General features: G+C 45.1%; 1 protein-coding gene and 1 pseudogene across 3 annotated transcripts in view; one reads left to right on the forward strand and one right to left on the reverse strand.

Moving 5' to 3' along the window:
* Chchd6 (coiled-coil-helix-coiled-coil-helix domain containing 6) overlaps nt 1-25,760 on the reverse strand; it is a 220,701-nt gene that overhangs the window by 118,727 nt on the left and 76,214 nt on the right. The window contains exon 1 of one of the 3 annotated variants that reach the window (XM_039107371.2): nt 23,515-23,785. The exons of the other annotated variants lie outside the window; for them this stretch is intronic. Within the exon in view, the coding sequence (XP_038963299.1) occupies nt 23,515-23,673 (159 nt within the window). The 5' untranslated portion in view covers nt 23,674-23,785. Of the gene's footprint in view, nt 1-23,514; nt 23,786-25,760 lie in introns of those variants that run through there. 3 annotated transcript variants of the gene reach the window in all.
* LOC120102655 (small nucleolar RNA SNORA48) lies at nt 22,160-22,289 on the forward strand (annotated as a pseudogene).

Raw genomic sequence — 25,760 nt, forward strand, 5'->3', positions numbered from 1 at the left:
AAATGCACAACTTACCAGAACAGTAGTAGCAGGCTCCTCTGACTGACTCCTAAGGATTTACCACAATACCCATAGATGGGTGCTTTTCTCAGCCCTCATGAGAGAAGCTCCTTTCTACAGTAGAGGGCAGTTAACATGGACCTATACCTCCAAGGTTCAGAGAATAAGAGATTATTGAAGGCTCATCACTAAGTGGGACATCTTTATCACACCCTTACCCCCCAGGGTTCAAAGGTCACTGCAGAAGAGGGTGAGGAATGATCCAAGAGCCACAGATGGAGGTGACTATGATAAAATAGTATTTTCTGGACACGAGGCGGTTGCACACATAAGCTCAGCAGTTGTGACAACATACACAAGACCTGTGGAAGCTCAAGGCAGATCAAATCCCAGTGTGAAGGGGAAGATGGGTATGAAGTCTCACTCCCATCTAAGGAGCCTTAAGTATATAGACACTGGTAAGCCAACCACTCTGCAGTGGAAGGCCATATTACAGGAATATACGGGCAGCACGAATTTGACTTGATAGGTGGGAAAAAAAAAAACAGAAAGATGAGTGGCTGGGTAGGAATGGGGTGGGTCAGAGCAGAGTGTAGTACTAAATATGCAAAACACAGGGAGAGAGGACAGCAGGAGTGGGAGGGGGTGGGGGGTGGGAGTGGGAGGAGACAGGGTGGGTATAAAGAGCCACATACTGCACAATCATGCTCAGATGGGGACTCCTGCCAGACACACACAGAGGCAAGAAGTAGGTGAAGACCTGCCAGCACTTGGGATGTGATGTGACTTCTAAGATCAGCAGGATTCTTCTTGGGAGTAATAAAATGTTCTAAGCTTCAATTGTGCTAATGGCTAGTACACCTCAGCAAATATACCAATACCCATAGAAGAGAGTGCTTTACATGGGTGATTCCATGGCATACATTTCAATAAAGAATAGCCAGGCGTGGTGGTACATCCCTATAATCCCAGCCCTTGAGATTCCTAAGCAGTATGATGATGAGTTCCAGGTTGGTCTTAGCTGTGAAACTCTATATCAAAACCAACATTGATTATAGAAGACCCAAGGAAATGGGGCATATTGGAATATAGTCACTGAAATACCCAAGGAGAGGCCAGCACTCCAGGAGAATAAGAGTGAGTCCTACTGTGTATGTGTGTCTTCGTCATGGAATCAGAATCAAAAGGATCACCACAGGTTTCAGTAGAACTCCTGGGTGACTTCGAGGTCAACCAGGGATACAGAATAAGAAATTGGCAAGAAGGAAAAAGAGGAAGAGGAGGAAGAAGAGGAGAAAGAGAAGAAAGAGAGAGCAGCAGCAGCTACTTCTGTTGTCACTGAATGCAGAACACAAGGCCCTGGGGTTCTGGCCTGACGTGGGAAGCCACACCTACCCATACTGTAATAATAAATGCTGTCTGCAGCCTTCCTCTTCTAAATGGCCCTCACATCATCACCACAGTCATAGAACACAGCAGTTAGCACAAAGAATACTCATCCAACTGCCATATTATTGCCAGAAATGACCTCACTGTGTATGCTCTTGTGTCTGCTAGGAAATAAGCTGAAAGAGAATGTGGACCTGTCTGCCTGCTTACTTGCCAGTACTCTTCCCTTCCAGTAGGTCCTTATACTGTCTTCCAAGTCCATACACACAGCTAGTGTGTGGTCAGAGGACAGGAGGAATACAACACTGCTGATGTAGGGGAAGACATGAATCGTGAGAGAGATGGCTCAGGGGCTTGGGCTCTAACAGTGACTTGTCAGGAGCACTGAACGGGGAGCTGCTTTGCTCCGTGCCTCCTCAGTTTGCAGCACTGCTGTGGGTGACTGGTACATTTATGCTGCCGTGGGAGACTGGTGCATTTATGCTTCAGTGCTGGGATCCTGGACATGCCTGTGTTTGCTTGCTCTGGGTCTGAAGAGAAACTACCTTACAGGATCTAGTCCTTCCCTTCCTTCTGGCTTCCTATCCTAGCCACGTCAGAATACCCACATTGAGAGTCAGCACTGTTCAGGAAGGGGCTTACAGAGGTACAGACATCTTTTATGAATTATCAGATGGCCTAGCTAAATCAAACCCAAATGCAACAGGAGGGAGCCAAGGAAAAACTTGCTGTGTGATATCACAGGATAAGGTGACAACTGCCCAGGTACATAAAGTAACCAGGGCAGCCCACTTTTCTAGAATCACATCCTTCATCTTCCAACCATGTACCTGTGCCAGAAAGGATCCTATTCATAAATGTTCGGCTGAGAGGGACATTCAAAGTCCTGTCTTTTGTTTCTTATTACTCCATGTTCATTCCTGAGATTCACTGATGTCTCTCAGAAAACTTTGAGAAAACATTCTATTACAAGACCATCTGCTGAGCTATCGTAGGCTCTCTCTGCAGCCCCCATTTCCTTTTATTACCAGAGAAAGAGGCATGAAAATAGGTCTCATTTGGAGACAGTGCCTGATATATTGGTCCAAAAACTCTATTCACAGGCTGTCATGCTAAGGGTACATCTCCACTCCCACCCAGACTGGGCATGCACTGTCCATGTTGGAGACAGCAGAAAAGAGGCTTCAGCTGTGAGGGACTACATAGCCAAAGCATGGTTATCTTCCATGTGGTCCATGGAGGCAAAGAATAAAACCATAGAAAGGAGACAACAGAAAGCTCCAGAGACAGCTATGTGTCTAAGACATTCTATGCAGTGTACCTACCGGTATCTTCTTCTTCTTCTTCTTTTCTTAAAAATGTATTTATTTACATACCAAATGCTGACGCCCTCTGGTCCTGGGAGAGGATGCATCTGAACCTTCTTCCTCTTAATGACACTGTAGGGTTGGTTAGCAAGACTACACAGAAAAATGTCACATAATAGGTTCCTTCTTCTGAAAAAGTCCATCTGGTATATAATTTTTCAAGTGAGATTGTGGTAAGAAGCCTCACTCTACAGTCTCATCAAGTCCCAGGAAGGAAAACTACATGGTTGGAAAAAGACATAGCACTCATTTAGTATATGCCCCATTTGCCCCAGGCTAGGACAAAGCCCAGGTTTGCACAGAATGACAGCAACACAGGACCCCTCACACTGTAAATTGCCTGGGGGTGGGACTGCTGGCACTACACCCAGCCTGCTCCTGCACCACCACTGTGCTTCCTACCTGCAACTCTGGCTTGCTGCCTTCCCATACCATATCATCAGAGTGTAGTTCTGGAAGGAAAGAAGGACCAGCAGAGACAAAGCAGCAGAGACCAGGTCAGCAAGGGGCCCATTGTACCTCCCTGCAATATGCTTTCTCCTGCCAGCACTTTGGCCAAGTCCTGCTGCAATCCTGTTACTTTCAGCTTCTGTTACTCTGTTAGTCTAGAACAAAAACACACTGAATACCTGTGGCTTGAGACTGCTCTCAGAGCTAGGACACCTCATGGAATGAATACCCATAGTCCTGGACTGCTCCCAGAGCTGGGGTAGCACACTGAATTGAGGAAGACAAGGAGTGGTGGAAGATGAACGAACACGAGCTAAAGCAGAAGATAAGGACTTGTCTAGGCAGGGCTATTCCTAGCAGAAAATACCGAGGCCTCAGAGCAGAAACACACTAGGCACATCCAAGGGCTAGAAATAAGAGCATGACAAACACAATGGCACATAGCTGGGAAGGGGTGGAGCAAATGCATGAAAACCAGGCTGATGTCCAGAGGTGTCGGGCCAGCAGGCTGTGGTGAAAGGTTCATGCTGACTTCTATGAGGCGAGAGCCACAGAATGATATGATCTGACTTACTTATTTTTTAAATCCAGTTCATAAAAGCCAAACTAGAAGGAGGCTGCCCAAGAGGATGGCCTGATTATCTCTCTCCGCACCAGGCACTTGTATGCACAGGCACACAAAATATCAACTGTGGTTATGACAGCTGTAGCTGCACAAAGGCAGCAAGGAGAAACCTCTACAGAAGAAATAATATGCAATTTTCTAGCTGGACACCTTTTAAAAAGTAATGATGGAGAATAAAATCCCTGCCTGTGAGGGAGGCAGGGGCTGTCTCTGAGTGCACTGTAACAATGTGCCACTTGAAACAAGCCAGAGTCCGGTAGAGTAGAGCTCATGGGTGGACTGATTCTGCAGGCTAGAAAGGCAGCTGGGGGAGAGGAAATGGATGAGTACTCAGTTCAGGGGCCTGCTGCTTCCCTTTGCAGCTCTGAGGAGTATGTGTTCAGAGAAGTTGCTTAACGTGACGTTGTGACATCACGACTCCTTGCAGAGAACAAGAGCTGAGAGATAGCCCCAGCTTTTGATCAGAAGGCAATTCATAGCCAGTCATGGGTTTCTCTAAGACAGTGGTTCTCAGTCTTCCTAAGGCTGGGACCCTTTAAAACAGTTTCTCATGTTGTAGTGATCTTCAACCATAAAATCATTTTATTGCTACGTCATAACTGTGACTTTGCTATTATTATGAACTATAATGTAACTATCTAATATGCAGGCTATCTGATGTGCTACCCCTATAAAAAGGTAGTTTGATCCCTGCTTATGGTATTGTAACACAAAGCTTGAGAACCACTGCTCTAGGCTCAGGGCCTCCAAAGCAAGATATGCCCTACACTCATTGCAACCTCAGAGTGGAGGTTTTTACCAAGTTAGAAAGGATCTTTAGAGCGCTCTGAGATTAAGAGAGTCAGAGTAGCAACCTGCAACCAACCAGAAAAAGGTTGCCTGGCCCTAGTCACCCTCTGCCTACAAAGATGGCAGTTGTCACCCATCTCCTAAGGGTATCAGGGGCTATGTGGGCCTCAGTCCTGTCCACTGTCTGGGCTGAGACAGTGGATAATGGGCTGCACAGAGGGAAAATGGGGCTTATAGGGACCGGCCATTAGGAGAGCTGTCCCACGAGGAACCTAAAAGCTACTTAGAAACTGGATCCACTTAGAATCTAGGTCCAGGCTCTTTCTTGTAAGAACAGGTATCAGAAGCTGACCAAGCCTTAGCCAACTATAAAATAATGTCCTTAATTAGCACAGCCAAGTTCTGTCTACAGACATCAGGGTTTTCATGGTTCTTGCTTCTGGCTTCTTTTGCTCTTTGCCTAAAACACAAAAGCAAAAGCAAAAGCAAAACCTCTTCTTGCTTGCTGCCTAGCGACTTTTCAGTGCTCTGTTCAAATGCTCTGCTTTTTTCAATTGTCTAGGACCTAATCAAGTACTTCCAGATATGTACGTGTATGTCTTTTGCTATGGACTGGTCAAGAAGAAATGTCAGACTTGACTCAGACAGTCACCATCTCACAAAACTAAATCCTGTAAAGTGACAGAGAAGAGCTGATGGAGACTGATTTGACAGGGCCAAGGGCTGTGGCAGGCACAGCTCGAGAACCCAACTGGCAGGTGTAATGGCCACTCCCAACACCCACTGGTAAGGGCCTGTTATCCAATCCATTTCTTTTGTGTTCAAGATGGCCCAAGCTGGTTTCTATGACTGCAATTAAGATGCTTGACATTATTTTTTATTTTCTATCTGAACAGAATTGTATCTCCCATCTGCACTCCTACAGCACTTGAGTGTCTTTTATAATTATTCTAATTATTATTACACTAATTTATCTATAGCTATTGATCATCCAGATGCTTCACAAGAACCTTCAGTCAATTCTGTCTAACCTCCCCACGCCATGGGGCCTGGCAGGTGACATACCACACAGATGTGTTGAATAGATTTAGATCTTCAAGTTGCACTAATTAGTCCATTCTCAGACAGAATGGTCAAAAAGCACTGATAGTAGTTATTACAGCTTAGGCCGACTAACGCTGTGCTGTAATCTTCACGCATTGTATCGGAGGTCAGGTCTTTATTCTCTAACTCATCATTTTGACAGCTACTGTCCACCTAATAGGTGCTGAACAAGGACCCTGGGATCAGACATCATAGCTGTCAGGTGGCTATGCTGGATGAGGACCCAGGTTGGTGTGGGTGTGAAAACAATGCTCTTTCCACTCAGCATCATCAAAGAATGCCCCCCACAGGCATGTGCACATGCATAAATGCACACATGGAGGATGGTACAAACTGTTTTCACAAAGCTGCTGCTGCACAAAGCGCTGTTTAGAAACAGCTTAGAATGACCACACACTGAAACCTCTAACAGCAATGGCACTTTTACATTTAAGTGGCTTAACAAGTTTCTAGAAAGAACTATCTATCTTCTTGCTTCTAGGTCATGGAAGAAGTGTGCTGAAGAGGTCAGAGCCAGAGTACAAATGTATGCCCACCTGTTAAAGACATTTCTACAATAGTAGCCCTCTGAAGTATGGTTCTGATTTTACTTAGATTACTGAAGTGCACTTGTGCTCATGTGGGGGGGGGCACATACATGCATTTGTATGTCTGTGTTTTGAATGTGTGTGCATGTACACTGATGCCCACACCTAGGGTGTGGGAGCACACACATGCCTGTGGGATAGCAAGTTCACATACAGTCAACTAGTGACTTGCCATTGTGCCTAGGGAAATCCTGGTTCTGTTCCTGGGAGCACCATGTCTCTGCACTGTGCCTTTCCTGTAAACCTCTTTTAAAAAACATTTTCATTATGTGCATGTGTACATGTTTGTGTGTGGGCAAGTGCTTATGTGCACATGGGTACCAGGGGCACAGGAGGCCAAAGGCATCAAATGTCCTGAAGTTGGAATTAGAGACAGTTATGAGATGCCTAATGTGAGTGCTGGGAATTGAGTTTAGATCCTCTACAAAAGGAACAGATGCTCTTAACTGCTAAGCCATCTCTCCAGTCCTTTTAAACTTCTTAACCACATGGGGCACACCCAGTAGGATATGATCCAACCTTTAAAAACAATGGAAGGACAACCCCACATCAGTAGACCTCGAGTGGGAGGAACCACACCTTTCTAGCCCACTACTGCTCTCTGTCCATCTGAAGAGCAGATGACAAAGGGAGCAAAGATGAGGATGAGAAGACCATGTAGCCGATGCGTGGCTAAGGCACAATCTTGAAGCCTGGAGCTAAGTAGTGGCCATGATGAGGTTCCTTTGCAAGAGGAACTGAAGGATAGAAAATGTTTCCTCACCAAAGAGAGTAAGTGGGACACAGTGGAGAAAAAGAAACAGTCAGCCAAACCTGTCTCTGCTGCTCCATGGGAGCCAGAGAAGGCTCCAAGATTGCACAAACAGAAAGCCCTCCTCTCAGGTGGGAGCACAGCTCATTCTGACTAGCCTCACTTTTAGGTCTGGCTGTAAGTGAACACAGCAGAATGAGTGGTTTGATGGGATACACTTCTGGCTGCTACAAGTCTAACATCAAGGTGTCAACAGAGCTGCTGTCTGGAAACAGAGGGCATCCTTTGGACGCATAGCTGTCTTCTTGTTCTAACCTCACATGGGGGGAGAGTGCTGGTGTGTTTCTCTTCTTATGAAGCCAGGAAGGACATCCCAGGATCCACTGTTATCCAACAAGGGGACCTTCTCCATATACCATCACACTGGGAATTATTATTTCAACTTGTGAATTTGGGGAAGACATAGACATTTGATCCATAACATCTCAAAACTGGAAGATCACAACCCTGGATGATGGCCTAGAGTAGGTGGAGGCCGGAAAGCTGATGCATGAGCTGAGGCACTGGCTGAGCTCACTACTGTTCTGGATTTGACCTGAGAAAAGGTCTCACCTGGCGGTGTTCCAAAAGCTTGGAAATCAGTCAGAATATCTAGAATTTGAGACTGAGGCACCACAGCAGCTGCACGTGAAGAAACAGAACCCCAGAAAGGAAGTCCTACCTCCCACGTGTTGAAATCTGCTGGCCCTGAACTACACACAGAGCAGGACTTGTAAAACACAGTAAGTCGTCCTTAAAAGGAGCATGCACCTGAGCCCCAGGTACACAAGGAATGCACCAAATCCACACAGTGTAGACTCAAAGCTCAGAAAACCAAACAAAACCCAAGAATTAAACTTAAAGTAGAAAACAGAGGAATAAACCAAATAGGGAAAAATGAAGTCAAAGCCGGTTCTTTGAAAAGATCAATAAAATTAATATATCCCAAACCCGACTGATCAAGACAAAGAATGCAAACCATCAACACCCAAGACAGAGGAGGGACAGCACCATGTCTCACAAGTAAAGAACACAAATAATCCATGCAAGAGACCACAGAGGGACATCATCATATTGCCAAGTAGTGTATAATCATTACCCGCAAACCAAAAATAACAGTAGTGAGACAGGAACCAGTGCAGGCTCCCAGGCTTGAGTAGGACACAAAGGGCTTTGTTGCTAGCCATATTTGAGGGGAGCCTCTCCCTAAAGGCAGATGAGCCTGAATATAGGGGTTGGGGGGCTGAAATAAACATGTACAAGGACCTGCCAGGCTAATCACCATTCCGTTTATTGCCAGAGGCCTCAAGGAACCCATGAGGGCTACTGTGAATTGAAGTGCTAGAGGTTAAAATGCTGGCCTCTTCCCTCCCAATGGGTGGGTTAGCAAGACAAATTCCTGCTTCCCACACTCTAGGACAGGCTCCATTCAGGTCAACTCATCAGCTGCCTGTCAGCTGTGGAGGCCTCACATCCTATTGTTTAAGCTGGGTGAGCTCTATTGTCGCTTACTAACAAGTCGCAACTGACAGCCGCAGCTCAGCATCCCTGGCCAGGTCCAAATAGCAGACATGCATAGATGGCACTGCAGCAGAGGGACTGAGCAACATGGGCAGAAGGTCCATCTAAGCTTTCCCATGGCCAAGAAGTAACAGAGAGAGAAGCACCCACGAGAAACCCCTTGGAGCCGAGGAGCATCTGAAGTGAAGACGCAGCAGTTCTTCCAAGGGAGGCGTATGTCCTTTACCACAGGATGGTTTAAGGCCCAGGCAAGAGCCAGGTGTAGTGGTACACCTGTAATCCCAGTATTTAAGAGACTAAGGCAGGAGGACTGTTTTCTGTTGCCCGTAAGGATAGAGTGCCACGATCTCCCCAACACATTAGAGGGGATCTTCAGTTCATGGCTTAGTTGTGTTTAGAGCTCAGCCAGTAACTTGTCCATTTGCCCAATTAACTTAGCCATTTATTAGGTCTGGAAGCAAAAGATGTTTTCCCTTTTACAGACTGTAGACTTGAGAATAAAACAGCAAGAGAGTGAAGGGAGGATGGGGGAAGGGAGGGAGGGAGGGAGGGAGGGGGAGAGAGAGAGAGAGAGAGAGAGAGAGAGAGAGAGAGAGAGAGAGAGAGAACAGGCTTAACAAATTAATGATTTACAAGAAGGGAATGCTGGTTTCCTTCTTAGCTAAGCACTTATCCTCACCTGCTGTTCTCTCCCTGACATTTCTTATGTATATACCCAGTGCCAGACCCTGAAGCAGAAACACATTTCCTGATCTCAAGCTCACACAGTTTAGCTAATGAGAATGGCAGATAAATAGCTAGCTGCTCATTCATTTAGTCATCATTCCCTTGTCACACAGAACATGAGAAGTTCAAATCCAGTCCAAGGCACTGGGTGTAGGAGCCTAGTAAGCTGCACAAACCACCTGAGCTTTGGCTTGTGCAGATGAAGTGTAGCCATGACAGAGTTTTTGTGAAGGTTGATTTTCAATGATCCTGATTAGCGCACTACTTACGGTTAAAAACTACAAGGAGACAGACCATGGGATAACACACTACTACATGAAATCCCCAGGAAGAACTTCAGAAGGGAGAGAATGATCCAGACAGCAGAAATGCCAGAAGGAACCACCTGAGGTGCAGGTGAATGTGCTGCCTACACGGTTCTGAAAGCAGCAGTGCAGAGGCAGCCGGGCTAAAGCTAAGAGTGAAGCAAGAGGCTATTCACAAGGAACACGCCTTTAGATAATAAAGGCTGCAAGGAGAGTATTCAGCAAACACAAAGACTTAAATGCTATCTTCCTCCAACACGGGAGAATTTGTGATTAATAATAATTTACATGTTTTATATATTAAAAGTTTGCAAGAGTAAAAGGAGAAATAGACAAACCAACAAGCATGAGTGGACATCAGGGACCTGCAGGAAAAACGTGTTTTAATATTAGTGAGAACAGATGGCAGAGCTGAGGACAGACAGACAGACAGCTTGATAATAGGGAGCAGACAGCAACCCCCAACCCCCAAAGAAAGACGTGCTGCATCCATGCATAAGGGGAACTTTCCAGAACTGATCACGGGCCACAAGACATGTCCTAACACATGTCATGAACTGAAATCTTGCAAAAAAAAATCCATGACCACCAACAAAATAGATTTCAACTGCAGGGAGGCAGCTCAGCAGTTGGGAAGATCCCAAGTGTTGAAACCCAAGGCTCAAATCAAAACACAATTACAATAGAATTAGAAAGTAACTTGAGCTACCTAACAATAAATACAAAACATCAAAACCGTGTCTAGAGGAGCACACACAGCGTCAGAAGACAGCCAGAGAAGAGTAGCACTTCAAATCAACAGCCCAAACCACCACTGCAAGAAGCTGGTAAAGAAAGAAGAAGAAGAAGAAGAGAGTCAACAGCAGTAATGAGGAGCTGGTGAGACAGAAACTGAGACAGAAACGGAACTGCAATTAAGACATCGGGAAAGGCAAATGGCGGTCTTGAAAACTATCCTAAACAACCTGGAGACACACCTGACAGGACATCTGTAGGAACCACAGCTGACAACACAGGACAGTCAGCTACCAGCACCCCCGACACACACACACACACACACACACACACACACACACACACACGCACGCACGCACGCACACACACACACACACACACACACACACACACACCATGGCTGTGACCCAGAGACTGCCCACTGTAGTGACTTCCACTCAGACTGTCCAAGAGGTGCCACAGTATAACTGCCAAAGATAGGATCAAAGCCTTTGAAAGTTCTACCTCCTGACCAGAAGGAAAGAGTAAGCTTACCATGACTTGCAGATGACAAGAAGTAATGAGGCAATTTATCAAGGCTGCAGGATGAGGTCAACATAAAAGAAAAAAATCAATTCTATTCTATTTACTAGCAATAAACAAAGTTGAAAATGAGAAAATGGAAGCTTAAAACAATAGCATTTTGGCCTCAGGTGATTGTGTGCTTGCCTAGCTTGTAGGAGGCTCTGGATTTGATTCCTGGCTCCACACAAATCAGGTGTAGTGGTGCAGTCTGTGATCCCAGGACTTGGGAGAAGGAGGTAAGAAAATCAGAAGTTCAAAGTCATTCCCAGCTACACAGCAAGGTTCAGGTCAGTCAGGGATATGGGAGATTCTGTCTTTAAAAAAAAAAGCATTGTCATTAGTAAAAATATAATAAAAAGTGGAATATATCTGATTAGAAAATATCTAAAATGCTACGGAGAAATATAGGAAGCATCGTTGAGAAGGCCAGTGCAAACATACCCAAATATAGAAATCAAACATAACACATATAATATAAACTCTACCATATATGTGGATTTGCATTACATATTGTACATACAATCATTACCTTAGAGCTTCTCAACAGTCCTATGCTTCAGTCCTTTAATACGGTGTTCATGTTGAGGTGACCCCATCATAAAATTATTTTGTTGCTACTTTATAACTGTAATTTTGCTACTATTATGAATCACAATGTAAACAAAATATTTAACATGCAGGATATCTTATATGTAACAACTGTGTGAGGGTAGTTTGACCCCCAAAGAAGTCTAGACCCACAGGTTGAGGACTACTGTCTTAGAGTGTCTTCTCTATATGCAAGGATTACATATGAAAATGGACTGCAAGACCCAAGAATGTCACAACAGTAATTCTGTCCAAACCCATCTGTACATGGTAATTTGATGAGCTCATTCTAAAACAGATATAGAAAAGACAAGGATCTGCAAAAGAAAAGACAATCTTGAAGTGCAGCAAAATGAAGGACTCACACACAAGGTACAAGACCTCACAAAGCTAAAATAGAGTATCATTCAGTTAAGGAAAGTAGCACAGACCAGCGTAACACGACTTAAGCAGGACACAGTCCAGAAGCAGCCCCTTCATGTGGGATGATCCGCAAGGCCTTCCTGAAGTCCCATGAACCAAAGAAGGGTACCATGAGTGAATAGGCATTGCATTGAACACCTTACATAGGCCTAATTCATCGGATGGCTGACTGAGACCAACGAGAACTGTGTAAAATGATCTATAGATTCATAGTCTAATTGCCACCAAGAGTTCAGCTGCCTATTTTTCAGAAGTAGAATAGCAACCCTAAATTCACACTGATTGTCTCAAAGAACACCAAATAACTAAGTTAGGAAAAAGAAAAAAATCTGGAGGTGTTGCATTTCTGGGCTTCAAAACTACAAATAAAGACAGTGTGGTTGGTATAGGAAACCTATATTTCATATTTAAGTCAAATGACTTGCTAGGGAGTGCTGAGTCCACACCAGCGTGATGCTGAACTTTACTCCAAGAGAAAAATGCAAACCCCTATACCAAACCATAATGAAATCTACCTCAAAACAGATTAAAAACTCAGTATTTAAAAGGTTAAAATTAGGGGTTGGGGATTTGGCTCAGTGGCAGAGCGCTTGCCTAGGAAGCGCAAGGCCCTGGGTTCGGTCCCCAGCTCCAAAAAAAAAGAACCAAAAAAAAAGGTTAAAATTATACAATTTTTAGAAACAAATCAGGAATCAACCGTCATGATCTTGAATTTGGCAACTGTTCTTAGATACAACACCAAAAGCACAAACCATGCCTCAACTCCCCCGGACAAAGCAATCTTTCCATGTTTCAAAGAACATCCAAAAACGTGACAAGACAAGCCAGCCTGGTGACGTGTGCTCAGTCATGGCTCTTTGTAGACTTAGGTAGGATCTCAAAACAACTAGGGTTACACAGTGAGACACCTCAAACACACCTTAAAAACAAAAACAAAAACAAAACAAGAAGGGAGAATCTGCAGAATGGGAGTAAGCACTTGCCAGTCACGCATTGTAAGGAATCTGTGTCTGAAATATGAAGAGAACTCAACCTAAGTCAAAATCCAAAAGACAAATAATCTGTATGAGCAAAGGAAGCAGCCATTTCCTCAAAGACAGGTGCAATAGCACGTAGGAAGGTATGTGGTCCTGCTAGTCTTCAATACAGTGCAAACCTGGGCTTCCGTGAGACACCACTTTGACACCATCATCAAAGAGACAGAGTAACAGGCACTGACAGACCATGAGGAACAGGAACCTTGGCTCCTGGTAGAAATGGAGAGGACACAATAGCTTTTAGTATCTGACATTACAGAGTCTCAGGGGCTAAACCTGAATTGCCATGTCAGATAACCAGTACACAAAAGAATAAACATACAGTCTAGAACTGGTTTATGATACATTTCTTAGTTTTTGGTTTCTTTTATTTTTGTTTTGTTTTGGTCTGTTTTTTAGGTGTGTGGTGTTGTTTTCAAGATAGGAATGTTCTGTGTAGTCCTGACTCTCCTAGAACTCACTCATTAGTAACAGACTGCCTCCACCTCCAAGGCACTAGGATGAAAGGAGTGTGCCGCCACTGCCCAGCTTGGTTTATGATTCTTATAAGCACCATTCATAAAAACTCGATAATAGAAACTACTCAAATACTGGTCAGTTAAGGAGTAAGTACATATCATCTATTCACACAATTGAACACTCACATGCTGCAGAGATGCACCCAAAACATGTGTGGCCCAAGACACCAGGCACAACCACAATAGGCAATTCTATTTCCATGAAACGGCCAGAACAGGAATATCTACAGAGACAGAAGGTGTATTAATTTTCCTGCAGGCTAGACAAGGTTGAGAACTAACTATTGTAGTATAGGGCTTGAGGGATGAAATGGAGAAGTCCAGAATTAATGAATAATGTTTGGGGGATGGAACAAGTCCCGAGTAAGATAATTAATGTTTAATCTCCCCCAAGACAATGAACATCAAAGCCATCAATGCTGAAAAGAAAAACATGGAATAAATGAACTCGTAGACATTACCTATGGGAGTGCAAATGGGCACAATCACTTCAGAGGAATATTCAGTAGTATCTACTAAAGCCATACACACGCTCAGATCTAGCACTTGCCTTTTAGGTGAGTACGCAACAAAAATAAATGCTTATGCCTACCAAAGCTCAGCTATACAACAGTCACAGCAGGGTTGGAAAGACGGCTCAGAGCTTGAGAACACTTGTTGCTTCTGCAGAGCATCTGAGTCAGTTTCAAGTACCACATGGTAGCTCACAACCGTACAAACTTCCAGGCTAGGGGATCCAACACTTCTGACACTGCAGGAGCAGGTGAGCATGTAGTACACATACATACACGCAGACAAAGATTCATACATGCAAAAAATAGATCTAAGAATAAAAAATGTGAAAATTCACAGCAACATTATTCATACAAGCCTATCCTCGGCATCCAGCACATGTCCTGGACAAGTAAGCCATGGCACAGTCAGATGGAAATGTTATGCACCACTGGAAACAGACAGAAAGCTGTCAAATGCAACACAGGTAAATCCCACAAGCACAGTACAGAGCAGAGGCACCATGGTACACATCTCCACAGGATCACAAACCAGTCAGCAATGGCAGGGTCAACACGGGGGCCCTTCTGTGATGCTAGAAATGGTCTACATTTTGGGCCAGAGAGTAATTATGCCCATGTAAAACTGTATGGAGCTAACAGCTTCAAATTTACATGTTTACTGCCACACCTTAAAAAATATTAAAAAGAAAGAAAGAAAAGAAAAGAAAAAAAAAAAACCTGACCAACCAATGGGGCTATAGAGACCAAAGAGTAGAAAATCAGTGATAACTACTTTCTAGAGAGATTGCTAGAAAACGGCTGGAGCACAGTTATGGCCTCCAGAGGCATTACTCAGGGCTCGCTAGATGCATTCCTCAAGTTATACCCACACAAACAACACACAGCAGCAGGTAGCAGAGTGGGGATTTCCAGAGCTGGTTCTTTCCATCACAGCTACCATTCCCTGTGATAGAACGACTCAGGCAGCTATCCAAACTAGACTCCCAGGCGCCTTCTATTAGGCAACCCTCAGATATCCTTATCAGCAGAGAATTCCTTAGAACAGGGTCCAGCAAGTTCCTATACATTGGTAACCAGGCACGGCTAGAATCTCAGCTTAGGTGTATTATCCTTCAGTATACTTTATGCCCAAATGATTCCAAGATTTTCCCAATCTTCCATGGGGGCCCACCATCGAAAGCTAGCATTCTAATGGGTATATGGGCCTGCATCTGCCCAGAGACCTCACACCGTCAGGTGTGGCCTCTTAAGACCTCAGTCAACAAAGAGCAGCTGAGAGCCAAGGAAAGCAGGTTTCTGGTGGACTGCAGCCAGCTGGCTTCCACTGCTTCATGGTAGTCTCTGCCTGGCTATGCTGTAGCTTGACAGTGGGGGAGAGGAGCAGAAAAGCCTATCTTCCTGTTGCAAGTACCATACTAGGGTGGACTAGAATCCTCCAGCCTCAGCTTCAGCCCAAGCAGAGTTGCATTCGTGCAGCATGCAGAACCCCAGGTGCCACACAGCATTCTGGGACTGAGATAGCTGTTTCTGTTCTTCTGGAGAGCTCCTGGTAAAATTCAGACTTAGTGTGCCTGCACCCAGCCTTAATATCTTGTTACTGCCCTCCCCTAAATTAAACAAAACAGAGAAAAGCTAGAAATAAGCCTGTCTTTCCATCATGAAAGAGTGGAATAGTAAGCAGGAAGATTTCAGAGGATAGTGAGCTGACAGAAAAAGGGGCCCATGCAAGCCATGGTAGCACATATGAAATCCTAGCACTCAAGAGTTAGCACAAGGACTGAAAAGTTCAGGTTGAGACTGTGTTACCCAGTGACTCTCTCTATGAATAAGGACGGAAGAGAGACTGGCACCTTCCAGTGCGGAGAGAGGCCAGAGGATGTGGAAGCTGCCGAGAGGTGTGGTAAGGCTGACGACACCACACTGGAAGTCAGGCTGATTTACTACACAAACATCTTGGAAATATCTACTCCCCTCATCATGCCCTCACAGGCCCAGAACAGAGGCAGCAGGTATGCAGATAAAAGCCATATGGGCCACTGCTCACTTCAGGCTTGCTTTAGACAGTGCTACAAGGCCTGATGCAGGTCAAGAGGGGGGACATGAAGGGCCGAGGCAGCTGGGTGATGAGCCCTGCTGAGGAAAGGTCCCTGGTAATAAGGTCTGCTGGCTTTCAGGAAGACTTGCTGCACAGAGCACTAAGTGATGGTGGCCAATCCAGTCGGATTCTGTGGACAGAAGAGTTCATCTTGTTAACTAGTGAAATGTTAAGGCTACTACGTTGCCATGGTGATCTGCATTAGAGAACACGGGGCCCCACACTGACAGACTATTCCTTTATAAGGCCTTCACTTACTTTCTCTTTACAAATACATTTTGATACAGAGTCAAAATCAGCTCAGGTAATAAAGATAATGAATGGCAGAGAGGAGGGCTGCCTATCTCCGTGGGGAGCAGCCACCTCTGAGAGCCTGACTCTGAACCTCTGAGTTTAGTGGTACACCTTGTGCACATACTTATGGAGCAAGGCATCTAGGAAGGGCTTGAGTGGCTTTGTGGAGGATGAGCCCAACATAGACAAGTCAAAGCCCTGTTTAAGGAAAGAGAAGAGTCGTTCTGAAAACAATTGCAATATACTGAGAAATGCTACTTCTACTGTCAGCTGCCAAGGCATGGGTACAGAAAGAAGTACTTCAGTCAAGCAGCATAGGAGAGAGTCATCTACAGCAGACAGACACCTGGAGGCATGTCCTGATGCTACCTTTGCTTTACAGGTCACCTTATACACTCTTCCTACCAAGTCTACCAGGGCATTTCACCCTGTCCTTAAAAGAAAAGGCTCTGTCAAGAGCTGGACTGGACACAGGACACAAACCCTGGCCTTTCTGCCTTGTCCCCAGGTACATTCTACTGCTCATAAGTGTCATGTAACATGATCTGGATAGACTGCTCTTCTAATAGGAAGTGGAGGAAGAAGGTGTATGAGGATGATCAGGGCAGACAGAAAAAGAGACAGCACAGCACGGGGCCAATGAGAGAAGGAAGAGTTAAGCTGAGGCAGCAATGAGGAGTATAGGAGAGGCCAGATGCAGGCAGCTCTCACAGGGCCTTGAATGCCACAAGAGATGTGGGAGCTGCAGCAGATTCAGGTCCAGCAGAGGGAGGGTGAAAGTGAGGTCATAAGAGACTAAGCAGGAGGGACAGACCCGTGCTGGGGGCCCCGCAGGCGCAGGCCAGGCCTTCACCAGAGCAGGCACTTGCAGTCTCAGCCTTCTGTGGAAGACAGCACAGATGTGGGGCACTGAAATGCACAGTCAGCTGGCGGGAGGAGGAAGCCAGGGGCTTTTTTAGGTAACTATCAATGCCCTAGAAGTGGCTTTACGACATCTGCCAAGAAAAGCTTTTCATTTGGGGAAAAAATTTTTTTAAAGGCAAGAGGAAAATCTATCTGGCAAAGCCCCAACATACTTGATTGTAAAGAGAAAACAACCCAACCACATTTCTCTCTTGCATAAGACTCTGCTGCCTTCTGGCTTTCAGGCATCAGCACAGACAGGCAACAACATTTTGCAAGGCTGCTGGAACCCAGATCACATGTTACAAGCTACTAAAAGTGAGAGGAGGTGGTCGAGGCTGCAGAAGCCTCCTCATCCTTACAAGTTCCCAGCTGTGGATCCTCTGTGAGTCTGAAGCAAGAGCCCATTGTGCTCTGTCCACGTTAGGTGAATCTATCTCAAGATAAAGTGCAGCAACAGTCAGGTCTTGAATCAGAAAAGGCCCACTCAGCACTAATGGAGGCCTAAATCTCTGAGAACAAGCTCCTTTAGAAGGCCATCAGTTTTCCCTCAGTGACAGTGAGTGCTGGCCACTTGAGGCCATTGGTCATCACACCCCATCAGATCACAACAATGGCAACAAGATCACTCTTCGAACTGGCTGTTAACATAGCCAACAAGAAAGCACTAAGCCTCCATGTAAGCTCCCTTAATTCCCCTGAAAAATCTTTCTCAAGCATCCAACTAGTGGTTGGCAGAAATTGTTAATAGTGCTCCTGCTCATAGGCCTCTAGTGTGTCCTCATGCAGGGCTATGAGCACAGGAGTGTCCTACCAGCTTTGCTGTAGGGCTAGGACAGGCGGAGATGACAAGGAGAGAGAGCATGGGAAGAATGCAGAGGGCATGGAGGGGTTTGGTGTCGGTAGACATGAGGGCATTCAGGACTGTTAATTGCTCTGCACATGCTGAGGAGTTCCTTGTACATCCAACAAAGCTGTGTCTTCTCCTGAAGAAATCTGGGATGAGGCCAGCAGAGGCACAGCCACATACCTTGACTTCCAGGTTATAGAGAGGAAGATTTGGTCACAAACATGAAAGACATCCATTGCATAGTTTTTGGTGGGAAACTACGGCAATCACAAGAGAACCAGGACTAATGAGGCACAGGAGCAACAAGGGGCTACCTCCAACCTTAAAGCAAACCCATGTCCCCCTCTGCTTTATACCTTCCCTACCTGGACCTTTTCTAACCACATTCCAGAGCTCTTAGGAAGGAGCTCTTCAATGAGTAAGTGCAAAATCAAATAAAGCTACAAATTAGCATGTTTGGTGTGATGTCATCAGCAAAGTTATTTACAACAAACATGGTTCCAAACAGTCCCTTTGGGGAGTCTACCCCACAAAGTCTGGGTTGGAATTGGACCCTAACTAGGATCTAGAACTAACAGCTCCTGAAGTTCCTCAAGTTACAGTGAGTGGCCTTCAAGTCACTAATGCAATTTACTCCGGCCAACAAACTCCTGTGACCAACCTAAACCAACTCTATGCCTTTACAGCTGGTGTACGCTGGAGCTGAAGGACAAAAGCAGTCCATTGTGGACTGGGGTTCATTCAATCAATACAGGGAGAGTCTGTCCAGATGCTCAGAGTGGTGCTCATACCTATGAGTCATGTGTGTTAAGTTGTACTCACTAGTGAAGAGGAGACTGCTTCTGTTGAGAAACCAGGCTGACGCTTTTCTCTGAGGGTATCTGTGATGACCCAGGTGAGCACAGCACATGGTGGCCACACCTAACAGGTACTAAGCTCTAAGGAAGTTCACTGAAGGTAGGCAACCATTCATATCCTGTGTCCACTCGTGTCTTTAAAATTCATTTTTATTTATGTGCCAGCATGTTTGTGTAAGTGTAAGCTCCACATGAACAGATACCTACAGAGGCCAGAAGAAGACAAGGGAGTCCACAGACCTGGAGTTACAGGTGACTGTGAATCACTGACATGGGTGCTGGGAACCTGATTTGAGTCCTCTAGAAGAGCAGTACATGCTCTAATGGCTGAGCCATCTTGTAGTCTTGACTCATGTCTTCTTAACTTCTTATCAAGTAACCTGGAATGTGTACACACAGGGACAGGCAGGTAACTTACTGACATTCACTTTGAACTTCTCAGTCATAATCCAATTGAATATTAATAACAATCCAGCATGGTCAGTGAAGTAAGGAGAGCATCCTCTTTAGAAGATGAGAAGCCAGAACTCAGAGAAGCATGACATGCCCAAGGCCATGCAGCCAATGAAAGGCAAAGTGGAGTTCTGCATTCAAAATGTTCAAAATGGTCAACATTTAAAGGTTTATTTGCCAAAAGAGTTTTCATGTAAAATATCTGAACTAATTCATTCTGCGTTGGTATTTTTTCAAAACACTACATTAAATCTTAAAAACAATCCAGACCTACAAACTTCCATTTTTGCTAATTCAATCAGCTCTATAATACATGAACACAGAATTATGGTAGGTTACAAGATAGCCAGGCACTTCTTCAAGCAGGAGACAAAAGACAGAGGAACATTCAAAGATACATGTAAAATTCCCAAGATATCAATCAGTAGGGAGAAGGAGGAATCAATCCTTCACAGAAGGGAGACACAGGAAAGTTACATTTGGATCAAAAGGCCCAAGCACCAGTGCACTCTCTAGTAGGAGGCATTAGCACCAGTGGGCTTTCCAGGGATGTCAGGTGCCAGAAAAAGAGGTTCTGGCCAGTTTTTATATCAATGCTGATAACGGTTCTCATGAGAAGCACTAATCCTGTTCATTTCCCCTAGATTCAAGGTCATCTGTGAATCAAATGCTTGGACCTGGCCACATGGAGGAGAGGGGGGTGTGATGGGTGTTCTTGGTTGTTAACTTCACTGCATCTGGAATTAACTAAATTCCAAAAATGGAGGGCATACCTGTCACAGATTTTTGCCTAATCTGAAGTACGAAGATTTTCTTCTAATCCAGATCTTGGGGTGGAAAGACACACAACTTCTGCTGGAAGCTGATATAAGGACACCGAAGAAAAGCTTTTCTTCTTTGCCTGCCTGCCCTTACCTTGCTAGCAAGTCCATTCCTTCACTGACATTAAAACTTACTTCTGGAATTACAGCATATTCTGAAAATCTGCTGTGGAGGCCTGTGGATGGAGCAATTTCTGGATTCTTGGGCTTTCCGTTCATAGGCAGCCATTGCTGGATTACCTAGACACAGCCTATAAATTAGTCTAATAAATTCCATGGATGGATGGATGGATGGATGGATGGATGGATGGATAGACTGAAGGAGAATCATTCTATAAATTCTGTTACTCTAGAGAACCCTGACTAATAAAGAAGGCAAATCAGATTTGTGCCCCCAAACTAGTATCATAAAGCACTCAAGAAGGCAGCTGAGAGGATTCCAGGAATCCTAGATTTATAAGGCTTCATAGAGGACTGAAAATATGCTTGAAGTTGTAAAAGAGCCACTGTGGTGTTTGTATGTATGAAAAATAAGCCTATGGACTGGGGGATTCAGCAAATAAGTGCCAGCCACACAAGACTGACAACCTGAGGAAGAAAGCTAGCTTCAGTGGTGCCGTCTGCAATGCTAGGATTCTTATGGAGAGATGGGAGTAGAGACAAGATCTGCTGGAAGCTCTTAGGCATAAATATGAGAGAGGATCAAACTGGTCCTTCCTGCCCAACAATGTTGCCTTCTGATTCCACATGTGCCATGCACCTGTGCACATGTATGTGTGTGTGCATACACACATAAAATTAATTTTCTCAAAAGTCTGGAAAACTGTTGACTCACAAGCTTCATTTCAGAATTTGCATTTTTCTCTAATACTGATATACTCTTTCCTCTACCATCACCAGTTGGGCAGAGGTGGAAATAAAACAAAACCTCTCTACATACATCTGAAGGAGCCTGCTATGTTGTACTATGGCTGAGTGAAGGACTAGCCTACAAGACTGGGTTGAACTTCCAGGATAGTGCAATAGTCCCACAGGTCTCAGGACCACACTGTCTCTCTTGGCAGGAAAGTAAACTCTTCCCCCATCACATGCCAATAAGCTAAAGTGCCTAAGAAAAGAACTAAAGGTCTGGCCAGCTTTATCAGTCAGCATCAGGAAGTCTGCGACTGGGCAGGCAAGGGACTTCGTAAGCAGAGATGTGTAGGAAAAGGTTCAAACCTATCAACAACTTTCATCAAACACTTGGCTGCCAGGCTGTGGGTGTAGTGTCAATTAGGGCATAGAGCAAAATTTAGAGCAGGAACAGAAAGAAGCCACAATCACAGGAATGAATTGAATAGAGTTAACAAGCAGGCAATGTGCAAGCCACCTTTTCAACATACATAATCTGCCTTGATAATACAATCAAGAATGAATGAACTGCTGACTCTTAAAACTTTCTTAATTTCTGACTTGTAAAATAAGGAAACGTGTCAACAGAAGATCCTTTATTTCTATATAGCAACAATCCATTGAAGAGGAAGTCACCTTTCTGGACAGAGCACATACAGTTTGGGTTGTCACAGAAAACAATACGGCCCATTACATATAAACTCTGCTCAAGCCTACACAATTTCTAGAAGTGTGGGGGTTAGTGCTTGGAACTATGTTATTTAGAATTTCAATGACCAGTCTCAAAACATTGCTGCATCAACAGAAAGAACTACAGGCATATATCAGAGGCATCACAGTTCTGTCCCAGACCACTCAGTACAGTGATTATCATGGGAAGAAGGTCAGTGCATACACTCCTATAGTCTGTTAAGCACAATCTGAAAAGCAATGTTTAGACCTTAATAAAAAATATTCCTCTATCCCCCAGCAATAGGCAAAGAGACACCTTGTTGGTGGTGTTGCTCTTAAGTCAGTCTGTGGCAGAGCAGATGGCAGTCCCCAGTTCATCCTAGCTTGGTGCCCAAGCTGTTATATGCATAGGACACATACAAATCAAATCCTGCCAGCACAGTACTGGAGGAAGAAGACAAAGACCTTTGTTCCATCATGCTACCCATAGTCCTGCCCTCCAGTGATGGCATGGGGGTTATAGACACACAGAGCCCCACCTACCACCACGAAGCCCAGTGTGGGAGGAAGAAGACAGAGACCAGCAGACCGCCATGCAACCCACAGACCTGCCCTCCAGCACACAGCACAGGCTGGCTATAGATACCCACTTGGTGCCACACCACATAGGACAGAGGTTATGTTAGGGTTTTACTGCTGTGAACAAACACCATGATCAAAGCAACTCTTATAAGGACAGCATTTTATTGGGGCTGGCTTACAGGCTCAGAGGTTTAGCCCATTATCATCAAAGCAGGAGCATAGGAGCATCCAGGCAGGCATGGAACAAGAGGAACTAAGAGTTCTACATCTTCATTTGAAGGCTGCTAGAAGATTGGCTTCTAGGCAGCTAGGATGAGGGTTGTACATACTTCCTCTAACAAGGCCACACCCACTCTGACAAAGCCACACCTCCAAATAGTGTCACTGGCTGGGCCACCATATTCAAACCACCACAGAGAATGTCACCCAAGGGGCCCACCAGCTGAATAGACAAACGGCAGTGGGAGCCACCACATGGTTAGATGGGAAAGAAAGAGAATTGGAGCAGCTTAAGCATTATGAAGAGAGTGCAATTGGAGATTCTAGGGTGGAGAGGAATATCCTTTGGCCAATTCTGCCTCCTGGGGTCATAATGAGGTCCTAGCGCCAGCTGCCACTAAGGGCTATGTCTGGGTCTATGGCTACACAGCAGCAGAGATCAACGTGTCAATGTGTATGGCATGTATTACCACTAGAGAACATGGGGACACCCCTGGTTGGGGCACCAGACAGGGACCACTTCAATGTCCAGGGGCTGTGTAAACCTGGTTCTGTCCCTCACTGGCTAATGTGCCTGGAGAGTTGGCCTCGTCTCTCACAGGGAGCAGCACTTGGGAGAGCAGGCCCTGCACCTTATCCAGGAAGCACAGTGGAGCTGGCTTTGATGGCAAGGGAAGGGAGAGGGATGAGAAGGCCCAAGGGCTTAAGTGTGAGAAAGCTGAACCCACCATTCTTCTGCCATGAAGTGATGTGAGTGTGTTGCCTCTCCCCTCCTGCCACCTGCGGAAATCAGGAGAGCTGCCCACAAGCTCAAGAGAGTGGATGGGCTGGCCCCATACCTCACCTGAGCAACATAGTAGGGCTGGTCCTGGTAGAAGGGGTGCAGGGGAGCCAACCCCAAAGGCTGTGATAGAGAGCTGGCCCCACTACTCCTCTGCTGTGAAGTGGTACAGGTGCAGAAATGATGCTCTCCCTCTTTTGCCCCTCCACCTGCAGTAGTCATAAGAGCTGATTCTGAGATCACTTGAGTGGGAGAGCTGGCTCTGCTCCCTTACTGGCTGTAGCACACAGGGGAGTGAGCTCTGCATATTACCTGGGCAACACAGTAGAGCTGGCCCTGATGGCTAAGATGCAGGTGAGCTGGCCCAAGGGTATAAGAGCATAGTTGACCTCACCTCTTGACAATGTTCTCACTGGGTGGCCTACCTGGAGCAGTACTGGAGAGCTCACACTGGTGGTGCAGATAGGGGAGAACTAGGTCACTGACCAGTTCAGCTGCCACCTAGGCCCAGACCAAGGGCTCTGAGTTGGCCTCCCCCAAAATCTGTATCATCTGCAAATGGGTAGGATGCATGAAAGAGCCAGTCTTGCTGACCCAAAGCCGTAGGATCTCCATGACAAGAGCAACAATGGGATGACAGGGAGGAGTCCCAGTGAGGATCTAATATTGATAGTGGCCCAGAAACCAAAGATCTAGAGCCAGGCCAGTGACTCATTGCAATGAATATTTGCAGATGAAGATGTGTGGACAAAGGGATATATTATGAGACATACTGTGATATATTATAGCTTCTACAATGACATTTTTCTATGCTTTGGTTTTGTTTGTACGTGCGTGTGTGCGTGCCCGAGTGCATGTGTTTTATTTTGTCAGAGAGGAGGTTGCAAGGGTGAACGGTGGATATGAGGGAACAGGGAGATGAGTGGGACTGGGGTACATAACATGAAACTCACAAGGAGTGTTAAAAGTTTAAAAAAAAATTAAAAAAACACCAAAAGAAGGCACTTGCAATGACACATTTCTGCATGCTGCATTTATATCACAGAGTGCATTTGTCTGATGGAAAATTAATGTGAAGTATTAATTTGCTTAGTAAATGTTATTGTTTTTAAACCATTACTGTGGAGCTCAATAAAGTATATTTTCTGGATCAAAAAAAATATATTTTGCTGGGTGGAGGTGCACATCATTTATTCCAGCACTAAGGAAGCTGAGGCAGGCAGATCTCTGCCGGCTTGGAACCCAGGGCAAGTTCCAGGACAGCCAGAGCTATCACATAGAGAAACCCTATCTTAAAAGAAAAAAACATTGTTGGTAAATGTGCTTATGATCATCTGAGCCTTCAGAGAGGCCTAATCTTTTCTGCTAGTCTCTACATCCTAACATTTGCTGGCAAATCAGGATAATGGCTGTTACAGGCTGCAAGGAAAGCTCTTCTCACAAATGGTTTCTCTGGGCCACTCTGCTATTTTGGCAGCAGTTTACTGGCATAGCACTTCTGCTTACAGTTAAGAGTTAACCCCCAGGCTTTGATGCTGCCTTATCAACTGTCCTTCTATAATACCCTGAACCCACTGTGTGTTCTCAACAAGGATCCCAGCATCTCTGCAAGGAGCAGATTCTATCCGGAGAGTCCACTGCCTTTGCTTACCCTAAGCAGCAGCTCAATTGCATTTCTTATGATGTTCTGTCAGGCAGCACATCTTCAAGCTCTATTTCCAGTTCTAGCTTTCCTGTCACTGCTACCACGTGCAGTCACTGCCTCCATTTCAGGCTCAACCCTGCAAATCATCTGTAAAGGATGGAATCAACTACCAAAGCTCCATTACCTCATCATTCCTTTGACTCACAGACATTCTTAATGGCAGAGTGGTGAATCCTGTCTAGAAAGTTTTTGGCTGAACCTGCTAGATCACCAACAGAAATGCCTCAGGTGTAGCTATAGTCCTATTAAAAGTAGTTCTTAAATATGAGACTCGAACGTCAAAATCACTCCCTGATTGTGTGGCTGGGGAATGGATGCCATGTATAGAGGTGTGCCAACACTGACATCACTATTCTTCTTCATCAGAGCTCTGGGTGACCACAGGAATTGTCAGGTTGCAGCAGGTCTAAATAATAAGCTTGAAAAGCCCAGCAATCCATGCTGTAAACAGATGTGCTATCACATCTACTTTGCTGTTTCATTTATGGAGCACAGGCAGAATAAATAAGTCTCAGGATTTTTGGAATGGCAAATGAGCGCTGGTTGGCTTAGTCATCCACCAGCTGCATCAGCCCCTCAAAAGAGAATCTGCTTGTCCTTTGAA

This window comes from Rattus norvegicus, chromosome 4 (genome assembly GCF_036323735.1).
Source record: "Rattus norvegicus strain BN/NHsdMcwi chromosome 4, GRCr8, whole genome shotgun sequence".
In the NCBI taxonomy this organism is placed as follows: Eukaryota; Metazoa; Chordata; class Mammalia; order Rodentia; family Muridae; genus Rattus; species Rattus norvegicus.